Source organism: Lissotriton helveticus, chromosome 4_1 (assembly GCF_964261635.1).
Source record: "Lissotriton helveticus chromosome 4_1, aLisHel1.1, whole genome shotgun sequence".
NCBI lineage: Eukaryota > Metazoa > Chordata > Amphibia > Caudata > Salamandridae > Lissotriton > Lissotriton helveticus.
Window position 1 is genome coordinate 986,988,728 of NC_136063.1, and position 23,899 is coordinate 987,012,626.

The 23,899-nt window shown below is 44.0% G+C and overlaps 1 protein-coding gene across 1 annotated transcript in view; it reads left to right on the forward strand.

The window, feature by feature from the left end:
• The window catches only part of MYO10 (myosin X), a 519,868-nt gene that overhangs the window by 475,094 nt on the left and 20,875 nt on the right, over window positions 1-23,899 (forward strand). The window contains exons 33-38 of the mRNA XM_078687614.1: window positions 925-1,082; window positions 3,556-3,679; window positions 6,475-6,772; window positions 8,444-8,651; window positions 12,807-12,943; window positions 21,581-21,701. Of these exons, the coding sequence (XP_078543740.1) occupies window positions 925-1,082; window positions 3,556-3,679; window positions 6,475-6,772; window positions 8,444-8,651; window positions 12,807-12,943; window positions 21,581-21,701 (1,046 nt within the window). The remainder of the gene's footprint in view (window positions 1-924; window positions 1,083-3,555; window positions 3,680-6,474; window positions 6,773-8,443; window positions 8,652-12,806; window positions 12,944-21,580; window positions 21,702-23,899) is intronic.

Sequence of the window (23,899 nt, forward strand, 5' to 3'; positions counted from 1 at the left end):
GCGCACAAAATAAGTTTTGAGTGGTCACAAACACTCCGAGTTCTGTGAATCAAAGTGTTTGCAACCGTTAAAAAGTTTAGTACTTGTGGCCCGTAGTCCTTTCACATTTTAGATGTGTGCTTTAGTTCCACTCTGCTGCTTGCCTATGTATGCATGACAGCATATTTTCTTCACAGTTTTACTACTGAATTATGGGAGCTTTAGTTTAGTGACCTGAAGATTGCCTCACTGGAATTGAGAATAACCTACTGGATCCAGGATTATCAAAACCATTTGCATAGGATTTGCCTATTTCTGGGAATATAATACTCTCATTTAACACCAGTTCCTAGCAGGTGGTAACTGGACATGGGGCTCTCAGTGGGTTGCTGTGCTAGGGCATTGGGCATGGAAGGTTGTGGGTTTAGGGACAGGGAATGTTTCTGCAGTATTCAGGGGAGCATTGCATGCACCCTCAACTTCTTAATGTTCGGATGAGGTTGTTACCGTTCTGAACCATTGCTCACTACTGTTCCCCATGTCCTTATTGTTTTACTGTATGTATCCACACTCTGTAATACCAGGTGGAAAAACACAGGGCCCATAGAACTCGACTACAGCAGTGTCTCCCCTCCTCCCAACTGTGGGGTGGATACGGTTTCTTCTGCTCGTAAGGGCACTCCAGTTCTGCTAACCTCTGAAAAAGTATTGTCATTGTTTTGGTTATAAAATGCCTAATGGTACTACTATGGATAAAAGTCTGTTGTTGTTTTAATATCATGCCATTTAACATTTGGAGTAGTGCCATTACATTTTATAGAGTGGTTGTAGAACTTCTCTAACTGTTATGTGTATGATAAGCAGATGTAAATAATTGTGTATATCTTTCTAGGACAGAAGTGATTATGGCATGAGTTGTTAACTTTTGATTTTTACTTGCTTAAGGCAACTGGAACGTCACAGTATATGGACGAAAGCACTGCTACCGCCTTTACACAAAACTGCTCAACGAGGCCACAAGATGGTCAAGTGCCATCCAGAACGTGATTGATACCAAGGCACCAATCGATACACCAACACAGCAACTCATCCAAGACATTAAGGTAGGAGATGTGAAAGAGGGTAGGGCAGCATTACAATAAAGGGACAGCCTTGGTTTGATCAAACAGTGCATACCCACTGTAGGGCAGGATTAGATGGCCTGTCATATTAAAATAATTCGTTCTGGCGCAGATTTTAAGCTGTTGACCATGCTCACAGGAATATATGACTGTTTTTTTATATAATTGTGGACACTTGTGTATCACATTATAAATTAAAGTGCATATAATCATCTCTGAAACTTGAAGCAAATGTCATCTAATGGGCAAGCAGAGGTTTCAGTCACAGGGGCTGGAAGCACGAATTGCCACACTACTTGAAATCTGATGTACTCTCTCCACAAAGAAAGAAGCCATTCGTAACAGTTATCAAAGATTCCCGTTCAACTTTCCTGTTTTCTTCTTCTTTCCTGTCATCTTTACAAAACAATACAACAGAAAAAGCAATACTCCCTCAGTTCTCCTTTCCTCCTGCCTGCGAACAAGTGTTGTACAGCAAGTCCCATTTGGGATAGTTTTGCAGATTGTGACCTGTGCAGCATGTTTCTCCTTCATCAATGCCACAAAACAATAAAGAACATTTCTGTTTCTGGCCATGACTCGTGCAAAACGTAAAAAATTATTGGAGACCAACCCAGTCATAGCACGAGGAGACTTTACATTTAACCCTGGCTTTACCGCTTTGCTAAAATATACTGGTTGTGAACTATGTATTAAGAGTCTGGCTAGGTTCCACAATATAGTGGTATTTTATGGTTAGAAAAGTCCCTGAATCTTAGCATTAGAACCCTTCACACCTCAGTTGGGGTTCAATGAGAAAGATGGAAACTATGGCACCAGCAGACATTTCTTTTATTAATCCTGCCCTCCCCCTGTGACAAATTGTGTGCTATTGGACAATCACCTTTTGAACATAATTCTCTGCTCCTTTTTTACAGACACATGAAGAACTTACATTATTTAAATACACTGAGAATATGTAATAATAAGAAAGGGCTATGACCGCATTTGATTTTACGAATTGGGGAGCGGAAACCCAGTCTCACAGCTCACTCACAAAAAATGTGGTGTAGTGAAAATGTTATGAGCCTTGAAACAATGAGTCCTGCACTGTGGTGTAGGTACTCTTGCTTCTCCAAATTGTTTCTTATGTGATAGAAGTGGGCGAGTCTCTGTAGGCTCGAGCCAAGCTCAAGCCAGATACATGGGTCTGGTTCAGCTCAACGTTCACTTGGATCATCATGCCCAAAACAAGTTGAGTCTTCAGTTGCTTTTGTCTGGCCATGATGCTCTTACTTCATGCGACCCCAATGCTCCTACTTCTTGCACCAAGAATTAAAGACAGATTATCAACTTTTGATGTAAAATGAGAGAGAAATGGATATCCATCTAGTTGCTGAATTGCACAATGTGAAACCAGAAAACTTGTGATCAGTGCCGGCTTTCCCACTTGACTAAAATGTATGATCCCAGGCATTTATTTTATTCCACCCTGTCACCTTTTTTCATTATCACAAATGAGAGCACCTTGGAATATACGAGCTCAGGATGTGTTCTGTACAAAAACATCTCATTGTGTTCGATTTAATAGACCCAGACCCAGAGAGAGTGCACATGGCAACTGACTTGCCTCGTTGTTTACTGATGGCATTGTCATCAGAAATGAGGGAGGGACACAAATGTTTCTAAGTTCATATTTGAAAACTGTCACTTCTAATGGCACTCAATGCAGTCATATAATTTGACGTGTTTAGGTAAAATAGTTCTATGTGTTAAAGAAATGCAGGAGAGTATCATATTTTTGCTTATTTGGTGCACAAAGTCTTTAAACATGAAGGTGTTCCTAAAGATGCGTGGTGAAGGGCATCTTCTGTGTTTTTATTCTTTACTTCAGATAACATGTAAATGCTCTTGCCCATTCAACATCTTTTTTTTATTGTTTGTGTTCATTCAAGTAAACAGCGGCCTAGCGCTGCTGCTCACCAGGGGGCAGTACAGTAAGTGTCACTGTACGAGATAGAGACTTTAGTTTTATCCTGCCACAAAATTCAATTTGTGCACACTTTTGTTACAAGCTGCTCTGGTCTACTCATTTCCACCAATAAACTAATTTGCAATTCTTCCTTATGTGGGGTGGGCCCAATAACATACGGATCACAGCATCCACATGCAATTACTCCTAGACTTAACACAGGTAAGGGATGCACAACATGTTTTTCTTCAATAAATGAAAGAGTGGCTCATAATCAATGGATTGGCAAATGTGTCAGGACTTCCAATCTAGAATCTTTGCCATTGCAGGTCATGATCCATGCTAATTGATACATTTTTTCTTGCTACAGTTTTTCTTGCACAGCTTAGACGTCATCCTTATTTTATAATTAGTAGGGCCGGCTACATGAAAATATGGAGGCATTTGTTTGCATCCATCCTCAGAGTCCCACTGTAATCTCATTATTGCTTGTGTATTTTGTAGGAGAACTGCTTGAATGCTGAAGTGGTCGACCAAATCTATAAGAGAAATCCAATACTACGCCACACCCATCACCCACTGCACTCGCCTCTTCTACCACTACCATATGGTGACATCAACCTGAATTGTGAGTATGTGAACTCTAGAGGTGCCTCTTCATAGAGGAATTGCCTCAGTAGCACTAAATGAACAGTTTGAAATTAAGTGCTTAAAAAGTGGTAATCCCACACGTCCCCAAAAAATTCAAATATTCAAAAGTTTGACAAAGTGAATTCAGAAACGGAAAAAATGGGAAGGGTGATAAAACATTTTAGGGTGATATTGAGGAGGGAAGGGAAGAGGAACAGTGTGGGGTACACGTCATTATCCCCAACCTCTCTTCAGAAAAAAAGAGAAGAAAAATAACAATAAGCACTCAACAGAATATGGCTATAGGGTTTACCCCTATAAAGAAAACATGGGATTAAAAAAAGGGAAAGGAACCGGCAGAGGAGGGGGAACAATTAAAAGTTATAATAAAAGAAGGAAAGCTAAAACTTGAGAAATAAAAACTAAAAGTGACAAAGGAATTTGAAATTATGAGATTCCTTCTTTTTCAGAAGGGCAGGACAAGGTATTTTCATCAGTACGTGCACTAAAAAGTATGTCAGTTAAAGATCATTACATTATTGAACTTAAAAAAAAAAAAAAGATCATTACATTTGCTTTATAGTGTTATATGGTAATTTGAACAAAAAGTGACAATTAGTATGATTTGCTCGTTGTTATCAGACAATTGCCGAACCACTTAGAACTCAAATACTGGAATATTCAGTTGAGAAAATGTGGATGTGTGAAGTATCCTAGAAATGCTCATGTGCACATGGAACGTTTGCTTAAAGAATTACAGAATTTATTTTATCACAAAATGATTGGACCATTACATAGCTGACTAACCCTATGTAGTCAATGTTCTTATTTTAGGTTTTTATATTACTTATCTATTTGTAATTGGTGGTAATAATGATGTAATTGTGAGGGGTGATTGCACTCTGGAATATCACATACAAGAATATTGTTTCCAAATATTGACAGGTAAAGTACATATGAGAAAATTTGTTAAATCTGAAACTGGACTAGAGGCATAGAGGCCTAATTTCACTGTCCGTAGACATTCTCAGATTAACTTTGTAAAGGCGGACTGTGGCTGCCTCATCCTTTTTCTCCATCCGTGTGGTGTTAATTTACTGCTGTCCATCTGCTGCTATTGATGTTATGTCTCTTGAGAATTATGAATTTTAATTGTACTTTTTATGCTGTGGTAATTTTGGTACCCATTTTTAATATTGAAATGTAATGACCGGTTATTGATTTTTTTTTAACATATTCTGTTTTTGTAACAAATAAAAGATCTGTAATATCCGTGATTGTACCCCTTTTGGAGTTGTTCCAAGTTTATGAATGTGGTGTATGTGTATCTGATCTAGAAGTTTGTTCTCGAGTCCAAAGGGTAAAATCTTTTTAACTACATTGTAGAAGATTTTCAACATTTATGGATCCACAAAGTGAACATGAAGTAATTTGTGAGTCCTAAAGGAATTTTTTCAGTCATTTATTTTTTTGAAGACTCAAATGTATAAATATAATCATGCATGAAGATTTGCATGAATTCCCAAGGTGGGATATGTAAAAGGTTAGTGAATATCCACAAACCTACACGTTTGTGGCTGTTCCCTGCATTGTGCAGGTAGCACCACCAAGAAGTCTCCACAAACCCACACTTAACTTTTGAAGAAAATCCACAATTGTTGCAGCATTTTCGCCTTTGGAAAGACATGTTTGCAACTGTAACATGTTGCCAGTGACTGTTTTTTTCATTCAGACCTCACCCAACCCATCTGCAGTTAAAGGAACTGAAGAATTATAGAGAAAACTCTCCATTCAATGGGAATTGAACCTGAATTGTAACTCAGGGCTCCTGCATTTGACCTGCAGTCTGTTGCTCTCCAGCTAGGTTTGCTCTCTACATATACATGCAGAACTCAGTCCCTTTACAGCATTTGTCGCTTTTTACTCTTCCTAGTTTCACCGACCCATTTGCATTATAGCTCCATGTCCTATTTGCATCTTCATTTTCATGGCTGATTTCTTGCATTAGCCATATGGCATCACATTACAGACAGTGCCCCAGATGTGCAGCCTGTGTCTGTGCCTCCCATACACTAGTATTACAGAAAGTGCTCCAGATGCTTGTGTGACTCCTTCTGTAAAACCGATAGTGCCAGCATTACTTGAAAATTGAATTCAGTCTGCAGCAGAGGGATTTCAGTCCCTCCTTTGATGTAAAAGGGAGTGCCATCTGCATGGCGGAAGCGCTTTATTTCAGTAATGCTCTACCCTGGGAGCAGTGCAAGTTTGTGGTTGCCGTGAAGACAGTCCATTGTTTGTAATATTGTGCACCATCTCTGTTTGTGCCCCGTGCACCTGTTGAAAGGTGCATCATTGTGCAAACAGGAACAGTGTTCCTGTTACATGATGCAGGCCCTTATGCTTAAAGACTTTCACCTTTCAGCATGAGACCTCTTGCCTCACCTCTATGCCATTGTCTTCTCTGCTCACCTCCTTATAACCCTAACAATTGCTGTATCCCCAGAATGGCATTAAGCGATTTCATCAGAACCTCCTAGCTACTCCCATGGATGTGTGGCTTCCCTGTGTATTGTATTTTTTGGCATTTATATGGCGTTCATTACAAGGTGCTAAAGTGCTTTGCAGCTTGTCTGATTGTGTGGTTGCACCTGTGCATTATTGCTCACATACACATATACAAGGTTAGCATTGTAAAGAAGAGAACTAAAGCAGAGAAACACAATTAAACATTTGAAGACCATGGGGGATTCATAGAGTTTGTTTTATATCAACCTTTTGCTCTTTTCTCTCTAGTACTGAAGGACAAAGGCTATACAACTCTTCAAGATGAAGCCATCAAGATCTTCAATTCTTTGCAGCAGCTCGAGTCTTTGTCTGATCCCGTTCCAATAATCCAGGGCATTTTACAGACTGGACATGACCTGAAGCCTCTACGAGACGAGGTATACTGTCAGCTGATCAAACAGACTAACAAAGCACCCAATCCTGGTAGTGCTGGGAACCTCTATCACTGGCAGATACTGACCTGCTTGAGCAGCACCTTCCTGCCGAGTCGGAGCATCCTCAAGTATCTGAAGTTCCATCTGAAAAGGTGAGACGAGAGAGAAATCGGACCCATCTCCATAGCCAGGCACAGTTGTTGATGCTCATTCCCCCTTTGGGATCTTAAATGATGTCGTCATGTCGGACGGACGTTGTCAATTACGCCCCCCCCCTTTGTGTCGCTGTTGCAAGTGGTGTTGCAACTGCAAGTTCAACATCTCACTGAAAATTAATAAGGAGCATCATACACAAAAGCAAACGTTTGCGTGATATGACAATTATTTTAAAAGTGTTATCTCACATTAGCCCAGAAAATTAAATTAGAAATTGTGTTACTGCAGTGGATTGAAGCCGAATCCATAAGCTTAATGTAGCTAAATGCTCAGATGTTTTTCCCCACTACGTTTGTGATGATCCTGCACCTCCCTAAAACCAACTAAAGAAACCGTCTGGTAACTTGCGCTCAGGATTTTGAATGAGGCAGATTAGTTATTTTTGTGCTTCTCTAGTGAATGGGAGGTACAGCACATCGTTGATTGATGGTGGTGTCTTGCATGTTGACTCTACACTGGAGGCATGTGCACCCTTTACTAGTAAAGATCTTAATCCTTTCTGTTTCATGTCATCAAAACAGCCAGGCAGTCTTGGCATGGTGCCAACACTTCCTAGACTTATTGGAAGAAATGGGGAAAGGAAAAGAGAGATGAGACAGTAAAATTGTAGTAATGCTTGTATTGGTAAACAGTCTAAGTGGTATATTTTTTAATAGAATGTAGTCATTTGTTCAAAAGGTGACATTTCTATGGTAAATGTATGCCCTAAGAAATTAAACAGATGATAATAAGAAGCATGGGTATTTTGCAATTATTTCCTAACCAGCTATGTACCTGGAACCTTTTCTAAATAAATTCCTTTGAGAGAAATTATTATTTGGTTTTGAGAGCTCACTCTCAATAATGTTGTTGTACATAAGGAACACATGGAAAAGATCTGAAACATGTTCTTCCCAGGTGATTGGAACATCTGGCTGATGTTATAGACCATTGTTGTGGTACATGGAATACGCCCCCAAAAAAGGCATTTAAGAAAGAAAAATAAATTAACTATATATGTCCAAATTTGTTACATTAAGAAGTAATTGCAAGTTGAAGTTTGGAGCCCTCATCCTAAGAAAATGTGAAATAAACAAGATTGTCTATTACGTATTGAAAAGCTTCTAAGAAAGTGCATTGGTCAAAAACATTTAGGGAACGTTTTGTGACTAGTTCAATGTAGTTATTGCTATATTTCATAAAGCAGTGCAATTGTTTTATTAAATGCCTGTTAGATTTTCTTTGCCGAAATGTCAAGCAGTTGTGTACATCCTAGTCTGCTTTCAGGTAATTAATTGGTGAAAAAATGGTCAACATCTCATCGAAATTATCATGAAATTAAAATACTGATATTAGATGCCCCTAAAATGATCTTGACATTACATAAGTGCAAGCCACAGTCCAAGTAACATTTCAAATGTTTGATCTGGCATGGCTTTTTTTCCTAACAATATTTAAGGATCCCCCTCTCTAATCCACAATTTTTAAAACGTGCATTATCTTATTACATAGATGCTTGTTTTTGTCTTAGATTACAGCATCTGCATGAGCCACTTACATCTCGCATTTGGGCTATATACTGTTAGACACTTTCATGAACTAATAACAATATTTTCCTTGAAATGTAGGATCCGAGAGCTTTTCCCAGGAACAGAAATGGAAAAGTATGCCATCTTCACATACGAATCACTGAAGAAAACCAAATGTAGAGAGTTTGTACCATCCCGGGGTGAGATAGAAGCACTCATCAAAAGGCATGAAATGACATCGACTGTTTACTGCCATGGTGGAGGCTCTTGCAAGATCACCATCAACTCTCACACCACGGCTGGAGAAGTAAGTACACAAATGCTTCTTGATAGCAGCCCTGATGAGGAAAAAAACAGAGCTGAACTGATATTTTGCGCACTGCCCTTCTTTATTTTAGAAAAAGTTTTAGACACCTTTGTGGTCAAATTAACTGTTTAGCCATCAGTCCCACAACAATAGTTCAAGAACTCTCCTACGGACTCTACAACTTGCTTGAAAACAACAGTTACAGCACACCAACACTATAATTACTACACTGCAAAAACCAAACAACACTTTAACCCCTTCGATGCTCATGACGGAACGGTTCCGTCATGAGCGTCGGTTGAGCTGTGCTCATGACGGAACCGTTCCGTCATGAGCCGGTAGGCTCATTAGAACCTTCAGCACAGCGCAGGAATCTGCGCCGCGCTGAAGGTGTTAAGCGCAACACTGTAATACTACAACATGCAGTAATACATGTACAACGCAACATTTGTTGAGCAACAAGAATGCAGCATGAAATCCACAACTGAGCAATTTCTGCACAATGATTGCTACAACAGGTGAATTCCTAGGGTACACAGAATCTCCCAAGCAAAGCACAATAACTCTAAAGCATAACACAGTAAAAAAAAATAATAGACTAACTAACCTAAAGCATTTTTCAAGGTTTGTTGATAATGGTGTAGAGTTTCTGAGGACTCGCCTGCGGGGCTTGTTGTGCATTGTTCACTGATACCATTCTGGCAGCATGTTTACTTAGATTTATAGATTCACACACCTACGTTGCCACTTTTCTTAGCTCTGTAGCTTTGTGCTTGACATATAGCCATGACGGCTGTCCAAAATTGTGTATTCATTTCGAACATTACCTTTTGCTATGAAAAGCTCATAAATTGTAACAGCACATGCATCTGATTAATTGTGGTGAACCCAACGTCCTTTCAATTCCTTAGCCTAAAGGTTCTGCAATTCCATTAATCTTTGGCAACATTAAATCAAAGGGAAGCTGATAAGAAAGTCTAATATCAAAGTACACTAGCCCCTTTGTCCCATTGTCCTAAGGCATTGTTTTGCTCTTTATATAGTGGACCAAAACGAGGTGCACTGTGTAAAGAGTCCGGGCTAACCCCAATTGGTTTACACATGATATCCCAGATGCTCCCTTTTGCGGTAGTGTGGGCAAGAAGTTAGGCATTTCAGAGGGCATTGCTAAGCATTTGTTGACACACACAGAGGCAATAAATGAGACATACTCAAGAATAAATCTGAGACTAATTTAGAAAAAATGTCATATTTTTAAATACATTTTGATACCAAGAACTTCAATAGCAAGTGAGTACCCTTTATAATATTGATTTTAGCAGGTAAGTAAAATGTTCACTAAATACGTCTTTATGCACAATGTTTTTCTACGGGAGAAAAGGCGGATATAGCATACAGTTATTTGTGTTTGGTTTCTGCGGGTCTCCTTTGGGGCTTAAGGTTGTAGGGGGCCAAGGTCCAATGTACTACCAGCATATTCTCATTACCTGCCCTGGGGCGTCCGGGTGCAGAGGTGCTGGTCACGTTGTTTGCTGTGCAGAAGGAGAAGGTGGGGCACCTTAAAACAGGTTGCACAGGGGGACGTGGGGACAAGTTTGGGAGTGCCTAACGGGGGGCTTGGGTCACAAGGGTCCGGGGGAGAAGGGAACACAGTCGTTTCGTCAGTACCTGGGATGGGGGGGCTTGGATGCAGAACAAATAGGTTGGCTGAACTTGTGCATCCCGGGACCTTGCGTTCGTCTGTCTTGCCGGTTGAGGGTGCAAAAATCAGAACAGCTGGGCCACTCTAGAAGTGGATCTCAGCTGTGCTGATGTCCATAGATGGCTGCTTTGTCTTGGAGTCCCACCTGGCTTGTTGCAAGGTGTCTGGTATCCCATGTATTGGCCTTGTGCAGTTCCACTAGTCCTGGTGTTCTCTCTCTTGGTGGGGGGACAGATCTGACCTTCAGGGGCACAGGTCCTCTACCTGGGGAACTGCTGCATTGGGCCAGTCGGGGAGCGGCAACTCGGTCGAACAAACTTTGCGTTTGCCTACAGACGGCAGGGGAGTATCTCCTCTACTCCAAGGGAGATTGCTGGCAATTTACAAAGTTCTTGCAGCCCACGAGGTTCTCGGCAGAAGTTCAGCTGCTGGACGAGTCACTGGGTCATGATTGTCAAGACTCAGGGGCTGATAGCGATGGCGGCGGACTGGAGTCCATCCGCCATCGTCTCGCGGAGTAGGACCACCCGCCTACAAGGCGGCAGGGGTATCACCATACTTTACTTTGCGGCAGGTGCTACAGCCGCAATGCAAAGACAGCACTGTTTACATTTCTCTGCACTACTTGGCAAGCGCCATGTGGTGCCAGCACATGGTGCCTGCCAAATCGTTCAGGGAAATGTTGGGGGGCACCTACTCCCAAAAGAGTGAGCAGAGGGTGAAGGGGGCCTGCTACAGGCCCCCAATGTCCATCCCCGCCAGCCTTTTCATGGCTGGTGAACCGCTATGGAAAGGCTGGCGGGGATTGACATCATAATGTGACCAGCGGTGGCTGCAGTTCTGGGCTATGCGGGCGGTCCGACTGACGGTCACAAAATGACCGCCTGTCAGAACCGTGGCAGTTGGACTTTCCAACCGCTTCGTTTCCGCCCCCCGCCATAGTAATCTGGTGGGCGGAAAACCAGTACGATGGCGGTGAACCCGCCCCCTTAATGCGGCAGGCAATGTTTGGCGTCAAAAGTCCACATCAATTCTCGCTTTTTCTTGCTGCTCTCGGTGTCCTCTTTTCAATCTGTCAAATCTGAGTTTCTTGTGTCGGGGGTGCCACCTAAATATTCAATTGAGGGGCGTTATAGGGAGTAACAGGTAGCTTTAGGTTGTCTACATCCTCTATATCATCACTTCCTGTGGGAAGTGGGCATAACCCTGAACCAGAAAGACTAATTAATTCCACCAAAAATAAGATGGTGGAATTCTGAAAGTCGAATCAACTTCAGGTAGCCAATGGGTTACTTACCTTTAGGGTGCCTACATCCTCTATATCATCACTTCGTGTGGGAAGTGGGCATAACCCTTACCAGGAAAGCCTAATTCCACCAAACCTAAGATGGGGAATTCTGAAAGTCGGATCGACTTCAGGTAGCCCACCTTAGGGATGGTACTAGACTGAGAGGTTGACACGGCTCCTGACTAGCACATTTTCCCGCCTGTCCTGGTGCCAAATGGGTCAAGGCAGGAGGTGGCATTTCCCTAGTCTTGGGAAGCCTTGGATTGCACATCAAAGGTGGCAAAGGCCTTTTAAGTCTACTGCCTTAATATGCAAATCACTTGTCCATTCTGCTTGAAGCAGGTGACAACACCTTCGGTCATTGTTCCTGCCCTGAGAGAGCACGGGTTCTCACCTACCTGGGGTCAGAAACCTGTCTGTGGTGGCAGGCTGGTCTACACCAGTGATCCAGCACACTAGTAATCTGTAGTTTTTCTGGGGGCTCCGCTAAGGTGCCCTCTGGGTGCATGTATCAATAAATCCATCACTGGAATCAATGAGGTTTTATCAATACGAGCTATTTGATATCAAACATCTCTGGTTTCAGTGAAGCCATCATGTCGTTTTGGAACTCGTATTTACCAGTGTCCAGCACATGTACTCAAAATGGCTCCCCTGCCCACTTGTATTATCTAAGAATCGACTTGAACAACACTGGGGCATATCTGCTCATGCAGTTATGTACACACATTTCGTATAGTCCACCCTGCCTTAAGACTGGAAGGCCTGCTGTAGGGGCGTCTTACCTATACTGCATGCAGTGACTGCAGCATGTCACACAGGATGTGTGCGATGTTGTATCTTCACTTTTCTCTGTACCATGGCACACAGCCTGCAATGACAGTTTGCATGTTGGTGCTGATGGATCTCTTAGGATGGCACAATGCATGCTGCAGCCCTTAGGGACCCTCTTAAGTATCCCAGGCATTAGTTACCAGGGGTACCATTTACTAGGGACTTATCGGAGTGCTAAAGGTATTGGTAATTGGGGAACAATTGTATAGTTTTGGGCCGCTTTCCTACACCTATTTTACTGTGTCAAAGTATCAACAATGTTTGTGATACCCAGTGTAGCATTTATGTATTGTCTCTCAATTTCTTTTTACTTTTTTCACAATTTCCATAGGTTGTTGAGAAGTTGATTCGTGGCCTGGCCATGGAAGACAGCAGAAATATGTTTGCTCTGTTCGAACACAATGGAACCACTGATAAGGCGATTGAAAGTCGAGCCATTGTAGCTGATGTCTTGGCAAAGTTTGAAAAGTAGGTCCCGTCTCATATACGATTAGAGGTTTTTCTTGCAGAATATGTTTTCTAAAACAAATCATCGTATACCAGGAATAAGAATGATTGTTTTGTTGTTACTTGTCGAAAACCGCTAAAACAAGTATCAGCTAATGCCACTTAGTGCAACAATGCAGGTTTAAATGTCATGCCAGACTTACTGTCATGTTACAGACAAGGGTACATATAAAAAAAATATGGTGGTTGCCAGCAGTTGGGTTCAGTTACTCACTGGGACAATGAAATATGCCTCTGTCCATAGCACTGGCTTTAATATACAAGTGTGTATTTATAGAAGACAGTCAGTCATCTACTGGAACTCCTCTGTCTCTGGAAAACTGTTTGAAAACATTCCCTTACTTACGTGAAGAGTTTAAGGACACAGTTGTCACAGTATCACCATCAGAACAAAGTTTTTGACGCCTCCTTCGCCTGCTACAAACCCATCTCCATCTTCTTCAACTCGGCATTGTAGGAAATCGTCGGCTTTTCGCGGTGGTTCAGTGATGTGGTGTTACCGCATCACTCAGTGTGGTTTTTCCACAAAACCTAAAAAATGTGCGCAAACCAGAACATGAGCAGTAATGGCGCCATCCTGCGGCACACTTTATGCATTACAGGCATACATTTAGAATGCAAGTAAGATGCTTTATAATTGCTAATGTTTGTTTTGCAGCTTGAATCTTCTCCTAGATTCATATGACCTGCATGATTACACCGTCGAGTGGTTGGGTCCGGAAGTGTTTAAAAACTAACAAAGTAGGCATCGACGAATGCAGAGCTACATTTTATTTTCTCTTCCACCCATCACTGAAGCACAATTAAATGATCCATCCTTTTGGGGGTGATACAAAATAAACTTGCTTTAGTTTTTAAGGTAAATAAGAATCCCACATACAGTTTCCAATTATGAAACATATAATATGGAAGGGTGTGGTGGTTCTGTCCCAAGGAGTGTTTCAGAACAGTAATACAAAATGGTGCATTGTGTAGCACAGCAGACAGAAACATAGCTAAACCTTAAAGGATATAAATGAAACTTCATAAGTGGTTTGGGGGTTTTTCCTATCAGCATTTTCTGACTCGGATGATACTGGCGGTGTATTTTAAAGCACCGTGGGTCATTAAAGACAAAAAAGAAGAGAGGATATCAAGAACCACTTAAATAGATGGTTTGGGGTTCTCCTCCAAACACTATGGGGAAAGTATGATGGCAAATTCTGTACTAAAAGCACATCCTGGCTATTAATCCTGACGCAAATTCGATAAGACATTTTAGGCTTTTCCCTGGAAGGAAATATTTTAAAGTAATTGTACACAAAAAGTGCATTTATGGCAAGCATGATATGAATGTCACAAGTCCAGTAGGTGTATTTCTCCACGAGTTCATTTTTTGTTAATACACTAATGGACGTCCAGGGATCTAAAATAAAATAATATTCCAGAAAGCACAATAAAGCAATACACTTTATTCTGTCTTCGATTGCAGGACCACCTTTTAATTAGACTCCCGTGACTTCGATGGGTGAGGTTAAAGATTCCAGGTTCAATGTTAAAGTACAGCAAAATAAGCTCCCCCTGCCCTGTGACTGGATGGCAACGCTATTCTCTAGTTGTAGTTGGGTGTTGCAAACTTTGCTTTGTTTAGAGTCTACATTCTTCTTTTCTGTTCACCTCCTACATTGTACCAAAACATGAGTAACAAAAGGTACATTACACACCTCACTTGCTAGGGGATATACTCTTTCAATAACACTAACACTGGTACCCAACGAACATAATATATATGTAACATTATAAAGAAAATGTTTGAGTCGTAGTTTAATGTAGAATGCATATTTGAAGGTCAGCATTTCCTTTGTGTTAGAAGCAGAGCAAGTGGCAAGTGATAAAAGGCAAGTTATTTAAGTATCTGTGGGCCTACAAACCTCAATTCATCATTCACTTCAGATAGTGTGGGTGCTTCAGCAAGTACAATTTCTCATAGGAAACTTCAGGAGAGACCGCTGCAGGATGTCCCTTATAACTGTCTGTTGGGCTACAAGTACCCCATAGGCTGTATGTTTAGAATGCCCTAAAGTATTACTGCTCCTCGCTAAATAACTTGCAAATATGTGTTCGAGGCATGTGGGCTGCTAAATTCATATCTATAGCATAGATCGCCGCCTAGTGTTGGGTCCGGATGATTGCACATTGTTGTCCTGGAAGAGTCTTCGAAGTATCACGAGATAGGTGGCTCCTCCCCTGGACCACAGTGCGCATGGGCATCGACTCCATCCCCAGATTGTTTTTTCCCGCCATTGGGTTCGGATGTGATTTCGACGTCTCCTGTTCGGAATCGATATAATAACTCTTTCTAGGCCAAAAGGCCTTCCTTTACCCGTCGGTATTGTTCGCGTTCGGTCTCGTGTATTCTCCAACTCGTCGAGTCGGATATCTGAGGAGTCGGGTGACTCTTCGGTCATCGAGGCCCTGTCGACGCAGCAAGACTTTGCCGATACGACGATGGAACGGAGTCCGCTCAAACACTGCCCCGTGTGTGGTTCTAAGTACCCACACATCGACGTCCATCCTGTGTGCAACAAGTGCCTGTCGCCGGACCACGACGAGGCCAACTGTATGGCCTGTTCCAGATTTAGGTCGAAGAAGACGATCAAGCTTCGGCGCGTGGCGCGCCTCGAGGCCCAGCGATCGGCACCGGCACCGGTGGACATCTTCGAAAACCCCGAAGCAGAAGAGCAAGAGCTTCAGCTGCAAATTTCACCTTCATCGGCGGAGGTCGAGGCCGACTACGGAGAAGACTTCGAGGGCCTAGACCTAGATGAAAACGTCGATGAGGTAGGGGACGACGAAGAAGCATATGGGGCCATGGAAGATAGCTCGGAGGAAGAGCTATGCCCCGTTCGTACTCTTACAAAGGCTCAGGTCAAGGGATCGCCACACGGCCTTACCCAAGACCTTCCACCTCGATCCACGGCCCCGCCTTCCGGCCCGGCTACGGACACCTCAGCGGAGCCGCCATTACCTAAATCGAAACTAAAAACATCGGTGTCGACGAAAACAAAGATGGGCGACGCGCCATCGACACCGAAGACGTCTGCTCCACCATCGACGCCGTCGTCTTCGGAGGCCTCGAAGCCTAGGACGCCTGTCGCTCAAGCTAAGGTGCCGACAGTGGTCAAGCAGCCAAGCTCAAAGAAGGTAGTCGAGCAAGGTGATCGAGTCGAAGTCAAAGAAGACTGTTGAATCGACTTCAGCCCAGGCTACCGCACCAACAGGCAAAAAAGCGGTCGAGGCAAAGTCGGCAAAGGGCACCGAGCCAAAGTCTGGAGTCCCAACGCAAAAGGCAAAGGCTGCCGATCCGAAGCAGTCGGCGTCGACGCCTGTGGCCGTGGACGGCGGCCGAAGCGCAGTTGTCGAGGATACGTCTGCAACTCCGGCGGCTAAACAGAAGTCATCGACGCTCGGATCTTCCCCTGGGGGTGGACCGAGGTCATCGGTCGGGTCGACTAAACCATCCGCTTCTTTTACGAAGCAGGTCTCGGACTCCCTCAAACGGATCCGGGACAAGGCGTCAACGTCGGAGCCGAACATGCCCTCGGTACCACAGCCAATGGTCACGCCGAAGAAGACTTCGATGCCGATCCTCTATACTCTACCACCGAAGGTGGCGCCGAAGGCCTTTGCACCACGATCGGTGCCCAAGGACTCGGAGGGGTTGAAGCAAACTCAACTGAGTGGAGGTTTTGGTCATCGACAACCTTCATTAGATGAGATGTCGGAACATTTCATCGACGCCGACACGGGAAAACTCAGGCTCTACAAGAGGAACATTACATCGCAGCCTTTGGAGTCGTTTGTAATACCTCTAAAAAAGAAAAGACCAGCACCAGAGACACCAGTACTTGTTGAACACCTTCCTCCACAACCTAGGAGGGGTCCAACACCTTCACCCACTTGCTCCGATGCAGATGAGGGTGAGCAAGATGAGGAGTACAATTTTCCTGAACACACAGACCCTGATGAGCAACAGGACTCGTGGATGGACTCTGGTGATCATGGGGACCAGCAAGCTGTCCATGACCCTCAGGTTTATGGTGTGAAAACTTCTCCCACTGAAGACTCTGCGGCATTTAATGCCTTGATTGAAAGGGCAGCTACAAACCATAAAGTGGAGATGCATGCTGACCCTGTGGAAGTTTACTTTTTATTTGACACTTTCTCTGCTGCCGAGAAAACTGTGAAAACGCTTCCAATGCTCAAAGGGGTCCTCAAGCATGCCACGGACATTTTCAAGGAACCCACGAGAGCAAGGGTTGTCAACCCCAGAATAGAGAAGAAACACAGGCCGGCACCTGGCGACCCAACTTACATACGGGGCCAGTTACCTTTGGACTCTTTAGTGGTCTCTAATGCCCGCAAGAGTGCGAACTCCCAATCAACGGGTGAAGCTCCTCCCCCGGACAAAGAGTCCAAAGTGCTGGAGGCATCGGGGAAAAGGGTGGCAGCACAGGCAGCCAACATCTGGCGCATATCTAACACACAAGCTCTGTTGGCCAGATACGATAGGGCACACTATGACACCTTAGAGCAGCTACTGCAACACCTTCCAGACCAGTTTAAAGAGGGAGCTGAGATGCTTATACAGGAGGGCAAGCTCATCTCCAACGCTGCAATTAAATGTGCGCTCGACGTTGCAGATACGGCAGCGAGAGCAATTAACACTAGTGTGATGTTGAGGCGTCAAGCATGGCTCCGCATCTCAGGGTTCAAGCCAGAGATACAGACTACTATCCTCAACCAGCCCGTTAATCCAGACAGACTATTTGGCCCAGAGGTTGATACCACCCTCGAAAAAATCAAAAAGGATACTGAAACAGCTAAATCCATGGGTGCTCTTCAGTCTCAGCAATTCAGAGGGAACACCTTTCGTCGCTCAAGCAATCGAAGTGTTAACAGAGGACACTTGGCACAGCAGACGCAATTCAGTAAAGGTGAGGCGCAGTCCTCGTACCCCAAACAAGGTAGAGGAGGTTACCGAGGAAACCGCGTCAAGGGCAGAGGCAGAGGCAACAACACTTCCCGTTCCTCTGCCGCCAACAAACAGTGACTTCCTGTCGGGGGGAGACTCCAACAGTTCCTGCCAGTCTGGGAGTCCATCACCACAGACAGGTGGGTAAGGAAACTTATCCGGTTCAGTTATTGTTTGGAGTTAACGTCCACTCCACCCAACATACCCCCAAGACAACGTCCTATGTCAGCAGAGCACTTGCACTTATTGCAGCAGGAGGTTCTTGTAATGCTGCAAAAAGGCGCAATAGAGCTCGTGCCAGTGGAGGAGGAAGGCACAGGGGTGTACTCCCTGTACTTCTTAATCCCCAAAAAGGACGGCTCACTCAGACCGATCCTGGACCTCAGGCCTCTGAACCACTACATTCTTTCAGAACACTTCCACATGTTGACACTGCAGCAGGTTCTTCCATTGCTAAACCAGGGGGACTTCCTCGCAACCTTGGACCTCAAGGAGGCTTATTTTCACATACCGCTCCATCCATCCCACAGGAAATACCTCAGGTTCACCATACAAAACAGGCATTACCAGTTCAAAGTCCTACCCTTCGGAGTGACCACTGCCCCCAGAGTGTTCACCAAGTGTCTGGCGACGGTAGCAGCGCACCTCAGGAGACAGAACATACATGTCTACCCTTACCTAGACGACTGGCTCGTTCAAGCCAAATCGGCACAGCAGTGCGCCGCAGACATGTCCCACACCATTCACCTCCTTCACAGTCTGGGATTTTCACTAAACTATCCAAAGTCGCACCTTCAGCCAGCCCATGTGCGGCAGTATTTGGGCGCGACAATAAATACTCTGGCTGCCACGGCTCAGCCAAACCCAGCGAGAATCAACAACATCCAGTCGCTCATCCAGAGGTTCAGAATGCAACGCTCACTCCCAGCGAGAGTGTTCATGCAGTTGATAGGCATGATGGCCTCCTGCATCTTCATAGTCCCGCACGCACGGTTGCATATGCGTCCGCTCCAAGAATGCTTGGCGCATCAGTGGACTCGGGCTCAAGGACAGTTGACAGACCTAGTGTTGGTGACCGGTCGGGCATACAACTCTCTGCATTGGTGGAATCCACACAACCTTTGCAAGGGCCGACCGTTCCAGGAGCCTGTGCCACAGATTATGCTGACGACGGACGCATCTCTCCAAGGATGGGGAGCTCATGTGCTCCACTACACGGTGCAGGGTCTACGGACGACGCAGCAAAAGAGGATGCACATCAACTATCTAGAACTGATGGCAATCTTCATGGCACTCAAATCCTTCAAAGTACATCTGTGCAACAAAGTCGTGTTGATCCGGACGGACAACATGACAGCCATGTACTACATCCAAAAGCAGGGAGGTACACACTCTCCACAGTTGTCTCATCTGGCTCAGAGCATGTGGAAGTGGGCCATTCAGAGGAACGTCTTCCTCATGGCGGAACACCTCCCGGGCAAGGACAATCAGATGGCGGACCTGCTCAGCAGGTACAGCCACCAAATGCACGAGTGGGAGATACATCCATCAGTACTCCACCCGTACTTCCAGCAATGGGGTCATCCAGAGATAGACCTGTTTGCCACAAAGGAAAACGCAAAATGCCAAAGCTTTGCCGCCAGGTTCCCTCACCCACAGTCGCAAGGCAATGCGATATGGATGAACTGGTCAGGCAGATTTGCGTACGCTTTTCCCCCAGCACCTCTCATTCCGCTGGTGGCAAGAAAGCCGAAGCAACACTCGATGACGCTCATCCTGGTTGCTCCAACGTGGGCACGCCAACCATGGTACACCACGTTTCTAGAACTCTCCGTGGTACCGCATCAAAGGCTGCGCCTCACACCCAGGCTCTTGACGCAGAACCATGGCGACATTCAGCATCCAGATCCGCAACAGCTCAATCTGGCAATCTGGCTCCTGAGGTCTTAGAGTTTGGCTACCTTAATTTGCCTCCTGAATGCATGGACATCATCCGGGAGGCAAGAAAGCCCACTACCAGAGCTTGCTATGCAGCAAAATGGAAGCGGTTTGTCATTTACTGTACAGAACACAATATCAACCCGCTAGATGCATCCATCCCTAACATCATCTGCTATTTGTTACATCTCTACAAATGCAATCTAGCATATGCTTCCATTCGGATACACTTATCCGCCATAGTGGCTTATCTTCGGAACAGGCAGCATCTCTCTGTTTTCAGGGTGCCTGCCATTAAGGCCTTCCTGGAAGGACTGAAACGGGTCATTCCTCCCAGGACCCCACCAGCTCCGGTATGGAATCTCAATGTGGTCCTCACCAGGTTAATGGGCCCACCTTTTGAGCCTCTACATTCATGTGAGATTCAGTTCTTGACATGGAAAGTTGCTTTTCTCATTGCCATCACGTCTCTAAGACGTGTTAGTGAGCTACAGGCACTCACAATACAAGAGCCATTTATACAAATTCACTCCAACAGGGTGGTGCTCCGCACTAACCCCAAGTTCCTTCCTAAGGTGGTGTCGCAGTTTCATGTCAATCAATCAATTGAACTGCCCGCATTCTTTCCAAACCCAGAAACAGTGGCAGAAAGAATGCTCCATACGCTGGACGTCAAAAGGGCGTTAATGTACTATATTGACAGAACACAACAATTTAGAAAGACACAGCAACTCTTTGTTGCCTTCTCAGCCCAGCACAAAGGCAACCCCATTTCCAAAGCAGGAATAGCCAGGTGGTTCGTTAAGTGCATTCAGATTTGCTATCTGAAAGCTAAGCGCACTTTAACGGTCCCCCCAGGGCACACTCCACACGCAAGTTGGGAGCCTCCATGGCATTCCTAGATAACATTCCTTTGGAAGACATTTGTAGAGCGGCCACATGGTCTACACCACATACGTTTACCAAACATTACTGTGTAGATGTGCATTCCAAGCAGCAGGCAGCTGTAGGACAGGCTGTTCTTAAGACACTTTTTCAGACTTCTGCAGCTGGCACGGGCGGCCGCCATTAATGGAGGGACTGCTATGTATTCTATGCTATAGATATGAATTTAGCAGCCCACATGCCTCGAACTGAATATGCTACTTACCAGTATGCATCTGTTCTTGGCATGTAGGGCTGCTAACATTCATATCGCCCGCCCTCCTCCCCGGCGCCCGTAGCGGCTGCAGACTTTTCTTGCATTCAATCATTAGCATGGACATCACTTACACTATTTCACTCCATCTCTGCCACAATGGCTAAAAACAATCTGGGGATGGAGTCGATGCCCATGCGCACTGTAGTCCAGGGGAGGAGCCACCTATCTCGTGATACTTCGAAGACTCTTCCAGGACAACAATGTGCAATCATCCGGACCCAACACTAGGCGGCGATCTATGCTATAGATATGAATGTTAGCAGCCCTACATGCCAAGAACAGATGCATACTGGTAAGTAGCATATTCAATTCCCTTTGCTAGTACAGTTTTGCATGTGGACATGTACATTTACCTGTCCTTCTTTGCCATTCATGTCATCTTTGCCGTTCATGTAATCTCCTCTGTCCAGTTCTCACTATCTACTTGATCTTACTGTTTTCGTAGGCTGGCTGTCAACGCAGAAGCCGGTGCCTTGCCGTGGAAATTTTACTTTAAACTCTACTGCTTCCTTGATACCGAAAATGTGCCAAAAGACAGCGTTGAGTTTGCATTCATGTTTGAGCAGGTAAGTGAAATTCTTATTTTGGTGAACTTCCTCAGCCTTTGGAGAGCACTTGAGGCAGCAGAAATTGTCTGATAAACAATGCCAACACTACATGATATAGCGACAGGTTAAAAGGGGTTAATTGGATCTTTAAAGCAAGGCAGCACCGATTCTAGAAACCTTTCCTTAACCACTTTGTTTTCTGATCTCCTTAGTGCACAGTTTAAAGTATGTCTGCGCCACCCCGATTGCCACCATGGGTTTGATCATTAAATATTTATACCTTTCCACAGACGTAAGCCCATAACCATGACTTGCTGAGATTCCTGAACTTCATATTCCCCCACTAACCATCCTCTGTGTAATACAGGGAAGGCTTTATTTTTCTTGTTTGCCTGCTACAGTACTGGTCGGCCTAACCTTTCCCTTAAAGTTTCTCCTCAATGTGAAAAATCCAATGTAAAGGGATAAGGTTGCTGTAAAATTTCAAAGTTAATTTCGGTCTTTTTTTCCCTTCATGTAAATAATTTTCAGTGTGGTGACTGACCTTCCCCAACGCCTCTCTCAAACATGGGTGTATTGCATGCTCGTTTTCATACCTAGTGTACAAATGAAGCCTGTTCCATGTAAGTGTGAGTTTGTAAGTGCATTTTTGAGGGAACCGGTTTTACCCTAGGAAAAGTTCTGTAGGCAAAAACCTGGAGGATTTTCCCCTGGTATTTCCTCCACATCGTGACTTTTATATGTGAACCACGGGGTTAGCATGTGGATTTGACCTTCAGTGGAAGTGCATGTTCCCATCCCGCTATTTAAAATTCAGAATGTGGATGTTAATGTTAATAATAATTTATAGAGCGCACGTACACCAGGTGGCTTCATGGCGCTAAAGGCTCCGAATGCTATCGAAGAGGAACATAAAATCTAACTTTGTGCAAATAGCCAGGTTTTCAGAGACTTCCTAAAATGCATAAGGTCTGTGCAGGACCGTATTTCCAACGGGAAGGAGTTCCACAGTTTAGGGGCGAGGGTGGCAAAACTGCAGCCTCTTTGGCATACTTGTACGTGAAATTATCCTGAGAAAGCGTTGAATGTGGTAGTATTTTTGTCCCAGGGCTGGTTTAGGACCTAGTATTTCCATATTGGCCAAAACGGAGTGATCATGTCACTTACTGCAGAAAAATCTAGATGCCAGATGGTGGACTGGAACTTAAGTGACCTTTCTTCACAGAATATCCTTCGATTCTGACTTTTGGAATTTGTAACTGGAGTTTACATGCTGAGATGCAATTATATCCAATTGTATCCATGTTTAAATTACATTTAAGCACGGAAAACAGTGTTCTACAAAAACATTGAAGTTTTAAAATCGACCTCTACTTACATCCTCTACAAAATATCAACTGCCAACAAAGTTCGCTATTATGGACTTGACATACTGACTTACAACACAAAAAATGTGTTGTAAATACCGGCCTGAGTCTCAAAGCAAAGTTCTGTGAATTGGGCTATGTACTTTGGGAAAATGTTGATATTTTCTTACCTGCCAACATGCCAATGAGTGCATATGTGACAATATGGCAGGTGTACAAATGCATTTTATGGTTGCAAAGGGTCCAATTTGCAAAATGGGATCATTTATGATTGCAAAATGGCCTTTTCGTAAGTACCAAACCCAAATTGGGATTCGGTAACATGTTACTGAATCACAATTTTGTTTTCGACTACATACCAAATCACTGTTTGGCAGGGGCATGTTTAGGACATCCCTTCCAAACAACGATTAGCAATTGGATGTATTAATGTTTTTCAACCAAAATCCAATCACATAACATTAGTACTTTATTGTCTGCTAAAAGGCCACGGTAACCCATTTGCAAATGGGAAGGGGCCCCAAATACACCTCTTCCCTGTGGTGAAAGTTAAAAAAAAACTTTTTAGGAGCAGGCAGTGGTCCATGGAACCACATAATAAAAGGTGTCTGTAAAAGATGTAATGTTTCTTTTTTTTAAACGTATTCCATTTCCTTTTAGGAAAACATACTGTATTAAAAAAAACAGATTGCTTTATTGAAAAGACATCACAGAGATTATCCGTATGATTGTAGTAACCTACCTCTTTCATATTAGTGACATATGTTGGACTGCGACCCACTAAGAATGGTTATTTTGTTAATTGACCTATTAGTGCATAGATCAGTTTGCAAATTCAGAATCAACTTG